Source organism: Ranitomeya imitator, chromosome 10 (assembly GCF_032444005.1).
Source record: "Ranitomeya imitator isolate aRanImi1 chromosome 10, aRanImi1.pri, whole genome shotgun sequence".
Taxonomy (NCBI): Eukaryota; Metazoa; Chordata; class Amphibia; order Anura; family Dendrobatidae; genus Ranitomeya; species Ranitomeya imitator.
Window position 1 is genome coordinate 109,342,118 of NC_091291.1, and position 11,963 is coordinate 109,354,080.

Consider the following 11,963-nt stretch of genomic DNA (forward strand, 5'->3'; position numbering starts at 1 on the left):
CGTTTTTTCACCATGCGTTTTTTTTTTTTTTAAACGCATGCGTTTTGAAACGCAAGTGTGAAACCAGCCTAAAAATCTCCATTGCAGGATATTGCTGGGTGGTGGGTTAAGAATTTGAAGTTCTGCCAGTAGCTGGTGAGTATTTTGCACTGTGTTAGAAGTTACATTAGGCTGCAAATGAGAAGGCTGGTCATGGGTCAGCATGGGGTTAACATTACGTTCATCCTAATGAGCCCTGTAGAGTCTGAGGGAGCATAAAAGAAAATGTCAGGGCCAGACTCACAGATGGCACAGACAGGTACAGGATGAGGTTGTGTTAAGTGAATGCCTGCACCTTAGTTAGCTAGCAGTGGGAATTAGTAATCATTGGCTACTAAGCTGCACCAACCCAGGGCTTAGATGGGAACACTGAGAAGCTATAAAACTCCAGCCTGAGCTGTAATCGTGCGAGATTTGTTCCAAATTGAAGAAACCAGCTCCCCTGCCACTGCAGAATGGCGCATTGAGGATTAGTCTTGATTGTATATACTGTACATCCTGTATAAATACGAGTACGAGCTAGACAGTCAAAGAAATATAAATTCATTTATTGAATGGCACATACTGTTTGCAAGTAGACAAAAATGTTAAATACATTGGAAGGTACCCCAGACCAAGCAGTAGAAGACTGTACAATGTAAGCGCAAAATACATATATGTTGAAATTGAATATACTATTAAACCACTAAAATAATACAAAAGTGCCATGATCAAGTCATTAAAAACCGTCAGCCCACAAAGAGTATAATGAAATAAAAAATGAGAAGTTACTTGGCTATAAATGATTTATAGTATACGAATTAGTAACAAACACTCAATGACCATGCTGAAACAAGAAATCTATGTCCGGGCTAAAGAGAGAACTAGAAGTTAGCAAAGTGGTAAACACGGCAAGGAATAATAGGTGCATGACTACATATCAAACAGTATCTGTGTTCTAATGCTGGAGTGGTGCCGAAACCCGACACACGTTTCGTCAGATACTGTTTGGTGTGTAGGAAGCACGCTTAGCTGCCTGCACCTCTCTCATCTCTCCTGTCTCCTGACCAATAGCATTTAGATGTCGATAGCACATTCAGCCAATCAGCAGCTGCACTGCAAACGTCTTACGCTGCTGCCCAGTGTACTCACTTGCCACACAAGATATTACCAGATTCTATCAGGAAATCCCTCCTCTCGACTCTACAGGACCCCGGACTATAAAGGCTTACACTCTACAAAAGAGAGATTCTCTGGAGATGGAAAATGACCCTGTCATATATAACTATGCTCTGCTGGGAATTGCCGATTTGTGATGGTCCAGGTACTGACCACCACTGTACAAGGTAAGATAATCAGCTAGATGTTATAGCTGCAGGTCATTATGGAGAAGTCATTTCAGCAATGCAAAATCACGTTAGCTTGTTCTCTGATGTTCCAGTAGTGTGGTAAATGGTACCAAGTTTTTTAAAATTTATTTTGTGAATGGCAAATCGTATCTCAAAATGTTCGAAATCACGGGAAATGGCAAATTTCGGGAAATTCGAATCCAACTCATCCTCCACGGATCGAATCACTAATCGTAACATGAAGCCAAAAACTGGAAAATCTCAAACATGTTCACCATAGAAGGTTTCAAAGGTTTTTAATGTAAGTAATAACATTATCTACAGCCAGCTTTCCAGACACCATGTCGGGTTCATTAAAACAGTTGACAATTCCATGGAAGCCATCTTTAACAGCATACCATGTGACCGGGACTCCATTGTCCTCCAGACGTTTTTTGTAGAGTATCCCATCATCACGAAGAACATCAAACTCACATGTTAGTATGTAGGCTTGTGGTAGTTGCCGGATTACAGCATCATCGGACAACAATGGGGAACATGGAAGGTCAAGAGTTATCTTAACTTTCTCATAAATCTCTTTATTAAAGGGTGCCATGATGTGAGGTTTGTAGCCTTTGACCTTTAATTCCTCAGATCTCAACCACTTACCTAATGTTTGCCTTATTTCAGGAGGAACATGGCTGCCCTTTATAATTTCTTTTGATAAAGAACGATCACTACTTATATAGGTAATTACGTAGAGTAGAGCATGTTCTTGGCTTAACAATGGGACCATCTTGTTTTGTTGGTACGAAGGTAAATTGAAGTCCGCCATCTGGAGCACTGGGTATATCAGCACTTGGGCAAGAGGCTTTGGAATATCTGATCTACCCACAAGAGCTTGACAAACCCCAGCTGTAAGATTGCCCCCGGCACTGTCTCCACATATTATAACAGAAGAAGGATCAACTCCATGTTCTTGCGCCGTCTTCAGAAAGTGAACTGTAGCCAATACACAGTCATCAAATGCAGCCGGGCATCTGTGTTCTGGTGCCAGGCGGTACCTAAAATATTAAAATATAAAACATATTTTATATTGGACCTTTGTCATTTAGAAAACAAGGGTCAATATTTGGATAATAAAGACCACCATATGCACTGTTCACCACCTCAACCCATTTCATATAGTTTGTAGTCATCTTGCATAGTATGACCCAATGAACACGACCAATGGTCAAGCTAAGTACCTGAGATGGAGAAACATTTTTTTTAGCTACTTTCGACCCTAAGGGTATGGACGCTGCTTACTTACATGCTTCTAGGTCTTCTGCACATACCCTAAGTGATAGTGGTCCTGAGATGGGAATCCTCTGTACAAGGACAGACGTTGTCTGAAGCAGGTAGCACTGTTCCATGTAGTTAAAATACAATGAAATACAGCTTTCGTTTTCCCAAAATGGGAGCTGAAATTTGAGTTATTGCCTTGTATATTTTCAGCATTTTTTTGCTTTTTAATCGATCTCCCCTACAGGCATTTTGTATGAAAATGAATATAGTTGCAGCAGGTCCCCCAAAAAAACAATCAGATTTCAACTATGATCAACTTTAATTGAATTGGTTGCTTTAGACAAATCCTTTTTATCCACACTAATTGTCACTATACCTGCAAACTGAAGTGGTAAAAATCCCATATCATCATCACTACATCATTACATTAATTAAACCATCAGGAAATGTTAGAGGAATGTTGTCACCTTACCCAACAGAAACAACCACGGCTCCGGAATTCTTGGTTACGTATCGGCATAAACTTTCATGGGTGTCTAAACCACATAAACAAGAGATTAGTTATTAGTGTCCATCTTTTTTGTCAGTGGTTAAGACATTAATGGCTGTGTGTGAGTTATTTAGAGGGCACACCAAATTTACACTGTTATACAAGCTGTACACTGACTACTTTACATTGTATCAAAGTGTCATATCTTCAGTGTTGTCCCATGAAAAGATATAATAAACTATTTACAAAAATGTCAGGGGTGTACTCACTTTTGTGAGAGATACTGTAGGTAGCAGAATCCACTGCAGGATCCAACATAATGTGAACAGATTCTCATAAAAAAGGGTGATGCTTATGGCAAACGATGGGTTAATCATCAGTAAACAAGTGAAGAGTTAAGCAGCATGTTAGAAGGTTTGAAGAAATCACAGTAGTTTGCATGGATGAAAGCTACAGATGACAATGGATGGTGGCAAACTCCAAACAAATAACTGGACATTTTGCTGTCTCAATTCTAGAGATAGAGTGTGTCCAAGAAAGACTTGGAAGGCCTTGTGAGATGATGTCACTGAGGAATTTCGGAGCACTTGTAAGACCTGACGTGGCGCACAACAAATGGTGGTGGCCATAGGAGACAGTAGTGAAGCGCTTCCTTCAAGACGAGACCAGTACGTAAGAGCGTGCATGTTTATGGAGTCTTTAGGAAAAACATCTATTGATTAAAAAAGTCATCAACCAACAGCTATAAATATATACATGGATGAATTTAACACTTTTAGAGTTCATGCATAGTGCTTGTACAGTTGTGCACATAGTGTCCGACAGACGAAATGTTAAAACTGATATTGTCATCTAGAAGCAGCATCTCTACACACACATCTTCTGATGGGATTTGTTATGATTTGTTTTATGTTAGAATCAAAAAGCAAAACATTTTTAAATCTACGTTGTGCTACAGTGAGAACATTACGGATAAGATTTTAGGAAATCTCATCCATGTGCTGCAGAAATTACACAACATAAACTGACCAGTGCTTAGTAGTGGTGATCGAGCGCTAAAATGCTCGAGTGCTCGGTACTCGAATAGAGCAGGTTGGAGGCACAGACGGGCTCAATTCGAGTAATAAGTACAACGGAACTTGAGAATTTTTCTCTCTGAGCGCAGCATTGAGCCAGCGGCACTGATGAGCATTGTCATCACTACCTGGCGCCTGTGAATAATGGTAACTTTACTCCTATTCATAGATGCCGAAGTCAGATACAGAGAATATCGACTATGACGGAGAAGCTTTGTGGGAACATTTTTTTAATAAATTGGTGAACGAGGGATTTTTGTGGGGGAGTCTTTTGTGTATGTGTTTTTTTTTATTACTGGATTAGTAATGGGGGTGTCTGGTAGACACCTCTCCATTACTAACCTCTGGGCTTGATGCCGGCTGACATTACACAGCTGACAGTAACCCCCCAAAATATTACCCCAATTGCCACAGCAACAGGGCAATAGGGAAAAGCTGAGCAAAGCGCCAGAATTGGCAAATCTAATGTGATGTGCCAATTCTGGGACAGTTGTGCGTTGTTATTTTTAGGCTAGGAAAGCCCAATATACATGAACCTTACCAGCCTGATATCATCAGCCCCCATCTGTCTATTTTTGCTTGGCTGGTTATCAAAAATAGGGGGACCCCACATCATTTAAAAAATATATATGTTTATTTAATAGGTTTAAAAAAAAGGTTAAAAACACCATTTAGCACCACATGAAAAGCACTAAAGGGAGCAACTTTATGATATGTAGGGGGGGACACACAAATAATCTCAGGTCTCCCTTCTAACAACTCTCCCTGAACTGCTTCCAGGGGAGAGTGTGCCGAGCATCGCGTCACCGGGTTTTATATAAGAAATGACGCGATGCGACCGACCAATCACAGTAATGCCAGTACCCAACATGGCTACGTCATTACCGTGTATGGCGGACAATCATTGCATGTTCATTGCCTTACTAACAACCATGAAACACTCAGGCTGAGTACTCGAGCATGGCGCTTGAGCACCGTCAATATTTGATCGAGTATCGAGCATTCTCGAGCACTCTGATGCTCTATCGAGTATCGAACATTGTTGAGAACACTCATCACTAGTGCTTAAGATTCAAAATCCAGATGCCAGGAAATTGTTTCAGAAATGAAGGCATTTTTCTCTCCTGAAATGTCTTTTGCAACATTTTTTTCAGCGTTTTCCCAACGATTTTAATACACTTTTTTTTTTAATTCAACAAAGAAAAATCTGCTAGTGGTCACTCAAGCAAAAACACACAACTTTTACGAATACGCCCGGAATCATTTGAGTTTTCCCACTGACTCGTATTGGAGCATTTTGAAAGAGGAAAATGACAAAGAATGGTCGGGTCACTTTTTTTAACCGCTTGGTATCTTAGGAAACCTGAATTGGTTAAAAGACGCTCAAAAGCTTCAACATATGAATAGAAAGTCGTTTTTATCAAAATACATATGTACATTCTTGTTTGTGTTTCTAGGTGATTTTTTTAGGCGAGTTTCAGAACAAACTTGTTCCAATCACACCTCAAAAAGACTTCATGTGCATATACTCCTATACAGCTGAATGGATGAGCCATCAGACAATTGAATAAGTAAGTACATCCCTTCATACAGAAGATCAATCTTTAAACCACACAGTTTTACTTGCTTACCGATACTCCCCAACATGAATCCTCCTCCATGAAAGAACATGACTCCTTTTCTGCCACCAGCTGAAGGAGATCGGGGCTGGTAGACCCTCACCGGCACTCCTCCAAATTGTAGGTCTTTTGTGAAGATCTCTTGATCTTCCTTCAGTTTAGGCATTAATATTTTTTGTAGAAAATTATTAGGTCCTGCAACATTCCATACTCCAAGTTTATCAAGAAATTTCCCCTGTAAAGAAAAGAAAAAGTGAAAAATCACAGAGACATATATGATGTTGATCCAAGTGTCGGATTAAAATAAACAATGCAAGTCTATGGGTCCGTGGAAAATCAGACAATATTCAAATGCCATCCCAGTGCACAGATTTTCACAAACTGTTACTAATAGAAGAAGGAGAATCTTTTTTTCACATACGATAATAACTTGGATGACATGCTATGATGAAATTTGGTCAGTTTTTAGGCCATATAAAGACCACATTCACACGTTCAGTATTTGTAAACTAAAACCAGGAGTGGAACAGTCAGAGGAAAAGTATCATAGAAACACGTCACCACTTCTGTATTTATCACCCACTCCTGGTTTTGGCTTACAAATACTGATGTAAAATACTGACCAAATACTGAATGTGTGAACATGGTCTGAAGAATAGACTTGCACTTGTGAGTTTTATCTGAGACTCGGGTTAAAATCGGACATGTCTCCTTGATTTTATATGGACCAAAATTTGGTCTGAAAAAATACACTTACATGTGGACAGCTTCACACTATAAGAAGTAGGAGTGATAGCCATCAAAAACATGTACTTCTTCCTCTTGTAAGATTGTAGTAGCATCGTACGTAGTGAAGAGGCAGTGACCCACAAAGTTCCAACACAAAAGTCTCTTTAATGTGTTTTCTCAGCATAAAAGTCCAATTCACAAATGCATATAACTTCAGTGTATATTATCAGTGTTCAATTCACACCAGTTCATAGCAAAACATATCTTATGGCTTTAGATTTACAGTCCCTAAACAGGCCAGACTTCCCGTGCGCAGTTTCCCTGGGCGACCGCATGCCATATTACAGTCTCCATATACACAGCCTAAGGCTGCCGTCACATTGGCAGTATTTGGTCAGTATTTTACCTCAGTATTTGTAAGCCAAAACCAGGAGTGGAACAATTAGAGGAAAAGTATAATAGAAACATATGCACCACTTCTGTATTTATCACCCACTCCTGGTTTTAGCTTACAAATACTGATGTAAAATATTGACCCTGACCAAATACTGCTAGTGTAATGGCAGCCTTATATGTTGCAGACACTACACACACCAGCCCCCTCCGACTAGTTCCCGTGGGTGTCCTGCATCACTGTATTACAGTCTCTTACAGTCTCTTTACTCACACAGCCTCTGGATAGCAGCCGGGCACCATATCCACCTGTTTGCAATCGTTACACATGCTAGTCCTCTTTTGGGCACAGGATATCCACCTCCGGAACAAGGACTGTCCACCTTCGTCTCCTTCGGGCACAGGACATCCACCTCCGGGCATAGGACTTTCCACATCCGACTTCTTCGAGCACCGGACATCCACCTCCGGGCACAGGACTGTCCATATCCGAGACCAGTACCATGGACGACTTGCATCGCTATATAAGCTGCGGGTTCCAGGCTATTCAGCTGCCCTGGGTGCTGGCTCCGCTGGCCTGTGCCTCCATGCGCTCAGCCAGTGCTCTGCAGGCCTCTGCTCTGCACACCAGACTGACACTGACGTGCACCTCACACACCTGACACACCCATACCTCTTACTGCAGGGCTTTTAGCATGCACAAACCTGTGGCCTTCAGTCAAATGGAAAACCCGGATCGGAAATCAGTGACTCCCATGCACACCTATGGACTTCAACCGTCTGCACGCACAACCTGGGGAGAAGACACAGCAACCCCTACCTGTGACATGGGTTACTGCCTCACACTCTGTGAAAGGTTCACCTATCATACGCAGGCAGCAGCATCAAGGGAAAAAAGAACATCCCCACAATAGTTTAGAAATTACTTTAACCTGTTTGAAACATGTAATGACAGACATTGCAGAGCTGTGTGTAATTATAAAATGCGGGGAATAGAGCAGAGATGACTGTGATTACATACACTGTCATCTCATGGCAGTCGGTATGGGAAGGTGGAATATTACATTAGAGCTTAGTCCCATTACAGTCACCTGTGCATCAGCAGCTCTTCTTTCACAGCACTGTCAGCTCTGATGTATTCATCCCCCAAACTGACTCCCCTGAGATGAATGATAAATGGTGCTTAAAATCACGCTCATCTCTGTTCTACTCCCAGCACTTATAATTGTTCTACAGTGCGATCAGTGAGAAGAATAGACTATCTGTCATTACATGTCTCATACCAAAGAAGCTATTTTGGAGGAGTGCTGTTTTTCCCTTGTATGTTGCTGCTTGCTTATGATTGGTCAACCTCATACAGAGGAAAAAGTACCCAACCCCAGAGCTAAATCTATGGTAATGCCTCCTTCGACTTAAGATAAATTATATCCTAAACTTTACAAGCTAATATCTTCTTAATATTGAAGAGAAATTAAAATATACAAAGCTTTGAAAAAATATTCATAAATATTCATATTTTATTTTGTTAGCATTTTAGGAGGTTTAAAAATGGAGCAGCAATCTTTCATTTTTTTCATGGAAATTTACAACATTTATTTTTTTAGGGACCTATCCACGTTTGAAGAAAAGCCGGGGAGACGCCATCACATGTTTCTCAACGCAAGCAATAAATAACCAGGTCTTTCACCGGGAAGGAACAACCACGGGAAGGGCAGCATCCAAAAAGGAAAACCACCTATGCCAAAACATGGTATCCATCCACAGACAGCTGTTTCGGGGTATTATTTCCAATAAGGGAAAACTCCTATAAATTGGAAAACCCCTGAAAGTTATACCATTCAAGTGCACCCATGAAAAAATGTGTTGCACCACAGAAACAGGATATGGGTACAGAGGTAATAAAGCAGAGCACGATTTTTTCACTATAACCAGCAATATTAGAATAATAAAGTGCCAGTGCATAATATCCAGAGTGGCTATAGTCCCCTAGTAACACATGGGTATGGTGAAACACATATCCCTCAATTCAAAATCGGTCTCGGACCGCATAGTAAGAAACCCATCATGTAAAAGAACAAGAATTAACTGGCCCCCCGAGGAAGCCAAATACAAAACGCGTGTCAGGGCGCGTGTGTGCACCGAGGAAAAGGATATGGGTAAGAATATATAATTGGAACACTTGTTCTTTTACATGATGAGTTTTTTACTCTGCGGTCCAAGACTGTTTTTGAATTGAGGGATATGTGTTTTCCCATACCCATGTGTTAGTAGGGGACTGTAGCCACTCTGGATATTATGCACTGGCACTTTATTATCCTAATATTTCTGGTAATATTGAAAAAAATCTTCCTCTGCTTTATTACCTCTGTGCCCATACCCTGTTACTGTGGTGCAACACATTTTTTCATGGGTGCACCTGTACCGTATTTTCAAATAGCTCTGTTCGTGATACTTGAATTTTGATTGTCATTTAATTGTACTTTATGGTAATTTTCTATGGTAAATAAAATATACATTTTTGTTTAGTACCTTTTTTGTGATTTTTATGCTTCAAGTCATGTGTTCTATCCCATTTTTCCAAGGTGTTGCAATATGTAATGCAAAAACACAAAATGAAGCGAACGCAAGTTTATTTACATAAATCATTTACGCAGAGTAATTCAGGTAAAATCATTCATTTTTTACAATCCAGGCACTTTCCTTGATTTTCGTGCTGCAAAATCACTAATGATGTCACTAAAGGCCAATTCACGCAGTATATCTGACTCGATGCTCATGATAGCCAAAGTTACAAGTCGTTCCTGCTTCATGGATGTCCTTAATCGGTTTTCAACTAATCTGAGTTTTGAGAAGGAACGCTCACCACTGCAGTTTGTTACCATCAAAATTAGATATATCCTTAGAGCTATCTCAATATTTGGGAAAGTGTCCTGCACACCCTTTTCCATGATAAGCTTGTACATGAAAAGTTCACTGCTGATATCTTTTGGCTCCTCGTCTGTGAATAAATTGGCAAAATGTTACAAACTGACACAGTTCTTCGATAAATGTAATGTCCAAGTCATCGGAATAAGACCTGACGAGTTGCTCTTCTGCGGCCTTAAGCTCGTCTGAAGACAGTTCTTTCAGATGGCTAAAAAAGCAAAATTTGCTTGATATACCTTTATATGCTTGAAGGCGTTGGTCAAGAGAAGCGATAAACTGATCAATGATAGGCAAGAAAGTTTCGGTTCTGTTTTTTTCAGGAGGGCTGTATATATCAGAGGCTGTTGCTGTGCTGGCTGTATATAGAATAGAGGCTGAGGAGCTGTATAAAGTGTATACACAGCACTATACTGTAAACAGGACCACACTATATACATACATACATACAGTATACACAGACACACTGTACTGCAGGATATAGTGTGGACCTGTATATACAGTATGGTACTGTGTAGGACAGGAGCTGCAAGAAAGATAGACAGACAGTCAGACACACAGATAGGCAGAGATCATACTCACCCACCGCGACACTGTGAAAACTGAACCTCTTCACCTCTGGATCTTCAGTGACTGAAAACCCATTCCAGAGTGAAGTCCTGCCGCGCTCCGCGGTGGAGAATCCTCTTCTCGCGCCAACATTCTCGAAGGTAGCTGAACAAACTCTCATCTGATCTTGGTGAATAGGTAGCGCCTAGAAGCTTCTGTTGGGATCGCAGAAGGCTGTCGCATGCCATAAGCTAAGCATTGGGTACAGGGAGGGTACTAAGAAAGTCTGGCTAGGCTAGCCAGGTCAGTGGATGCTGACGCAGGTCAGGTGCCATGACTCTGCCGCTCTGCGCCAGCCACTGAGATGTAGGACCATAGCCAGGTCCCTACACTTTCAATAGTTTCTCTTTCGTTAAATGTTCCTTATCATTAGAAACGGTTCACAGCGAAGAGACGTGTATTTTACATGTTTTGAAATATTTATCCCTATATTGGTGGGAGGCCCTGCTTGGTGGGTGGCCCAGGGCCCGGGCCCCTTGGGCCCACCCCTAAATCCGGGCCTGAGAACAAGTAGGAAAACAAAGGAAACATCTTCAAATTCTGGCTGTGGACTTACCAAGATGAATGAGCCAACAACAAACGTATGAGCTGTCCGAAGAAATTTAGGATTTGCAATCCCTGGTGGGTACTCCGCTTTCGAGGATTCATACCAGGTGACCCCCAAAAATAACAGAATACCCAAGACAAGGAAAATGATGATTACTCCGAGCATTCTTGCGGCTTTTGTCCTTTCTGGCTTTCTATCAGTTTCTGGTTTCCTTTAATAGTCATTTCCATGTAGTAATTACAGGGTAGCGGAGCTTTACCTCCTCTAATAGGAGAAGTGAATATAATAATATTTAAGCTGAAGTTGCCAAATATTCAAGTGCAAACACATCTTATCTGTACAGATCTTCTTCTGAGAATTCCTGCCCCAGCCTGCTGGCTCTTCCCTTAGCAAAAAGTTTCATTTAGAACATTAGGAATAAATTGACAACTAAGTGATAGAGTAAAATTTTTTTTCTTTTAATGCAAAAATTCACAAACTTACATGAGCCCCACTGTTAGACTCCAGACTGTGATATCATTTAAGATCGTCTGCGTTCTCATTATGGATGCAGCCAATTTTTGGTTACCGTATTTTGCCCTCTTGTTGTTTTTCCTCCCTTTTTTCAAAGAGCCATTACATTTATATGTATTTCATCGACATAGCTATATGAGGGCTTGTCTTTTTGTGGGACAGGTTGTAATTTTCAAAGACATCATTCATTTTCCATTATTGTGAATGGGAAAATTGGGAAAAAAATCCAATTGCGGTGAAATGGTGAAACCCCACCTCCCACAATTTTGCCTTTTTTTTCATTTTTACAGCATTAATTGTAAATTGTAATAATTGTAAATAGTAATAATTCACATGGAAAGAGCCTTTACTGCCACACACCATTTTATAATACAAATATGCCATTCTTTGCAATTCATTTCCAAGTCTCCAAGTAGAAATACCAGTTGTGCC

The 11,963-nt window shown here is 40.6% G+C and overlaps 1 protein-coding gene across 1 annotated transcript; it reads right to left on the reverse strand.

The window, feature by feature from the left end:
- Positions 1-568: 568 nt before the first annotated feature.
- On the reverse strand, positions 569-11,260 carry LOC138651497 (arylacetamide deacetylase-like 4). Its single transcript, XM_069741760.1, has 4 exons — positions 11,028-11,260; positions 5,831-6,053; positions 3,106-3,169; positions 569-2,410 (listed from the first exon to the last, which is right to left on the reverse strand). The coding sequence occupies exons 1-4, from the start codon at positions 11,181-11,183 to the stop codon at positions 1,654-1,656; spliced, it is 1,200 nt and encodes a 399-aa protein (XP_069597861.1). The 5' UTR covers positions 11,184-11,260; the 3' UTR covers positions 569-1,653.
- Between the last annotated feature and the right edge of the window lie 703 nt (positions 11,261-11,963).

Coding starts and splice junctions, on each gene's coding strand:
- LOC138651497 (XM_069741760.1), bottom strand. CDS start 11,183: ATGCTCGGAGTAATCATCATTTTCCTTGTCTTGGGTATTCTGTTATTT. Junction 6,054..11,027: donor TTGTTGGCTCATTCATCTTG/GTAAGTCCACAG, acceptor TTTTCTTTACAG/GGGAAATTTCTTGATAAACT. Junction 2,411..3,105: donor GCCGTGGTTGTTTCTGTTGG/GTAAGGTGACAA, acceptor TTAATATTTTAG/GTACCGCCTGGCACCAGAAC.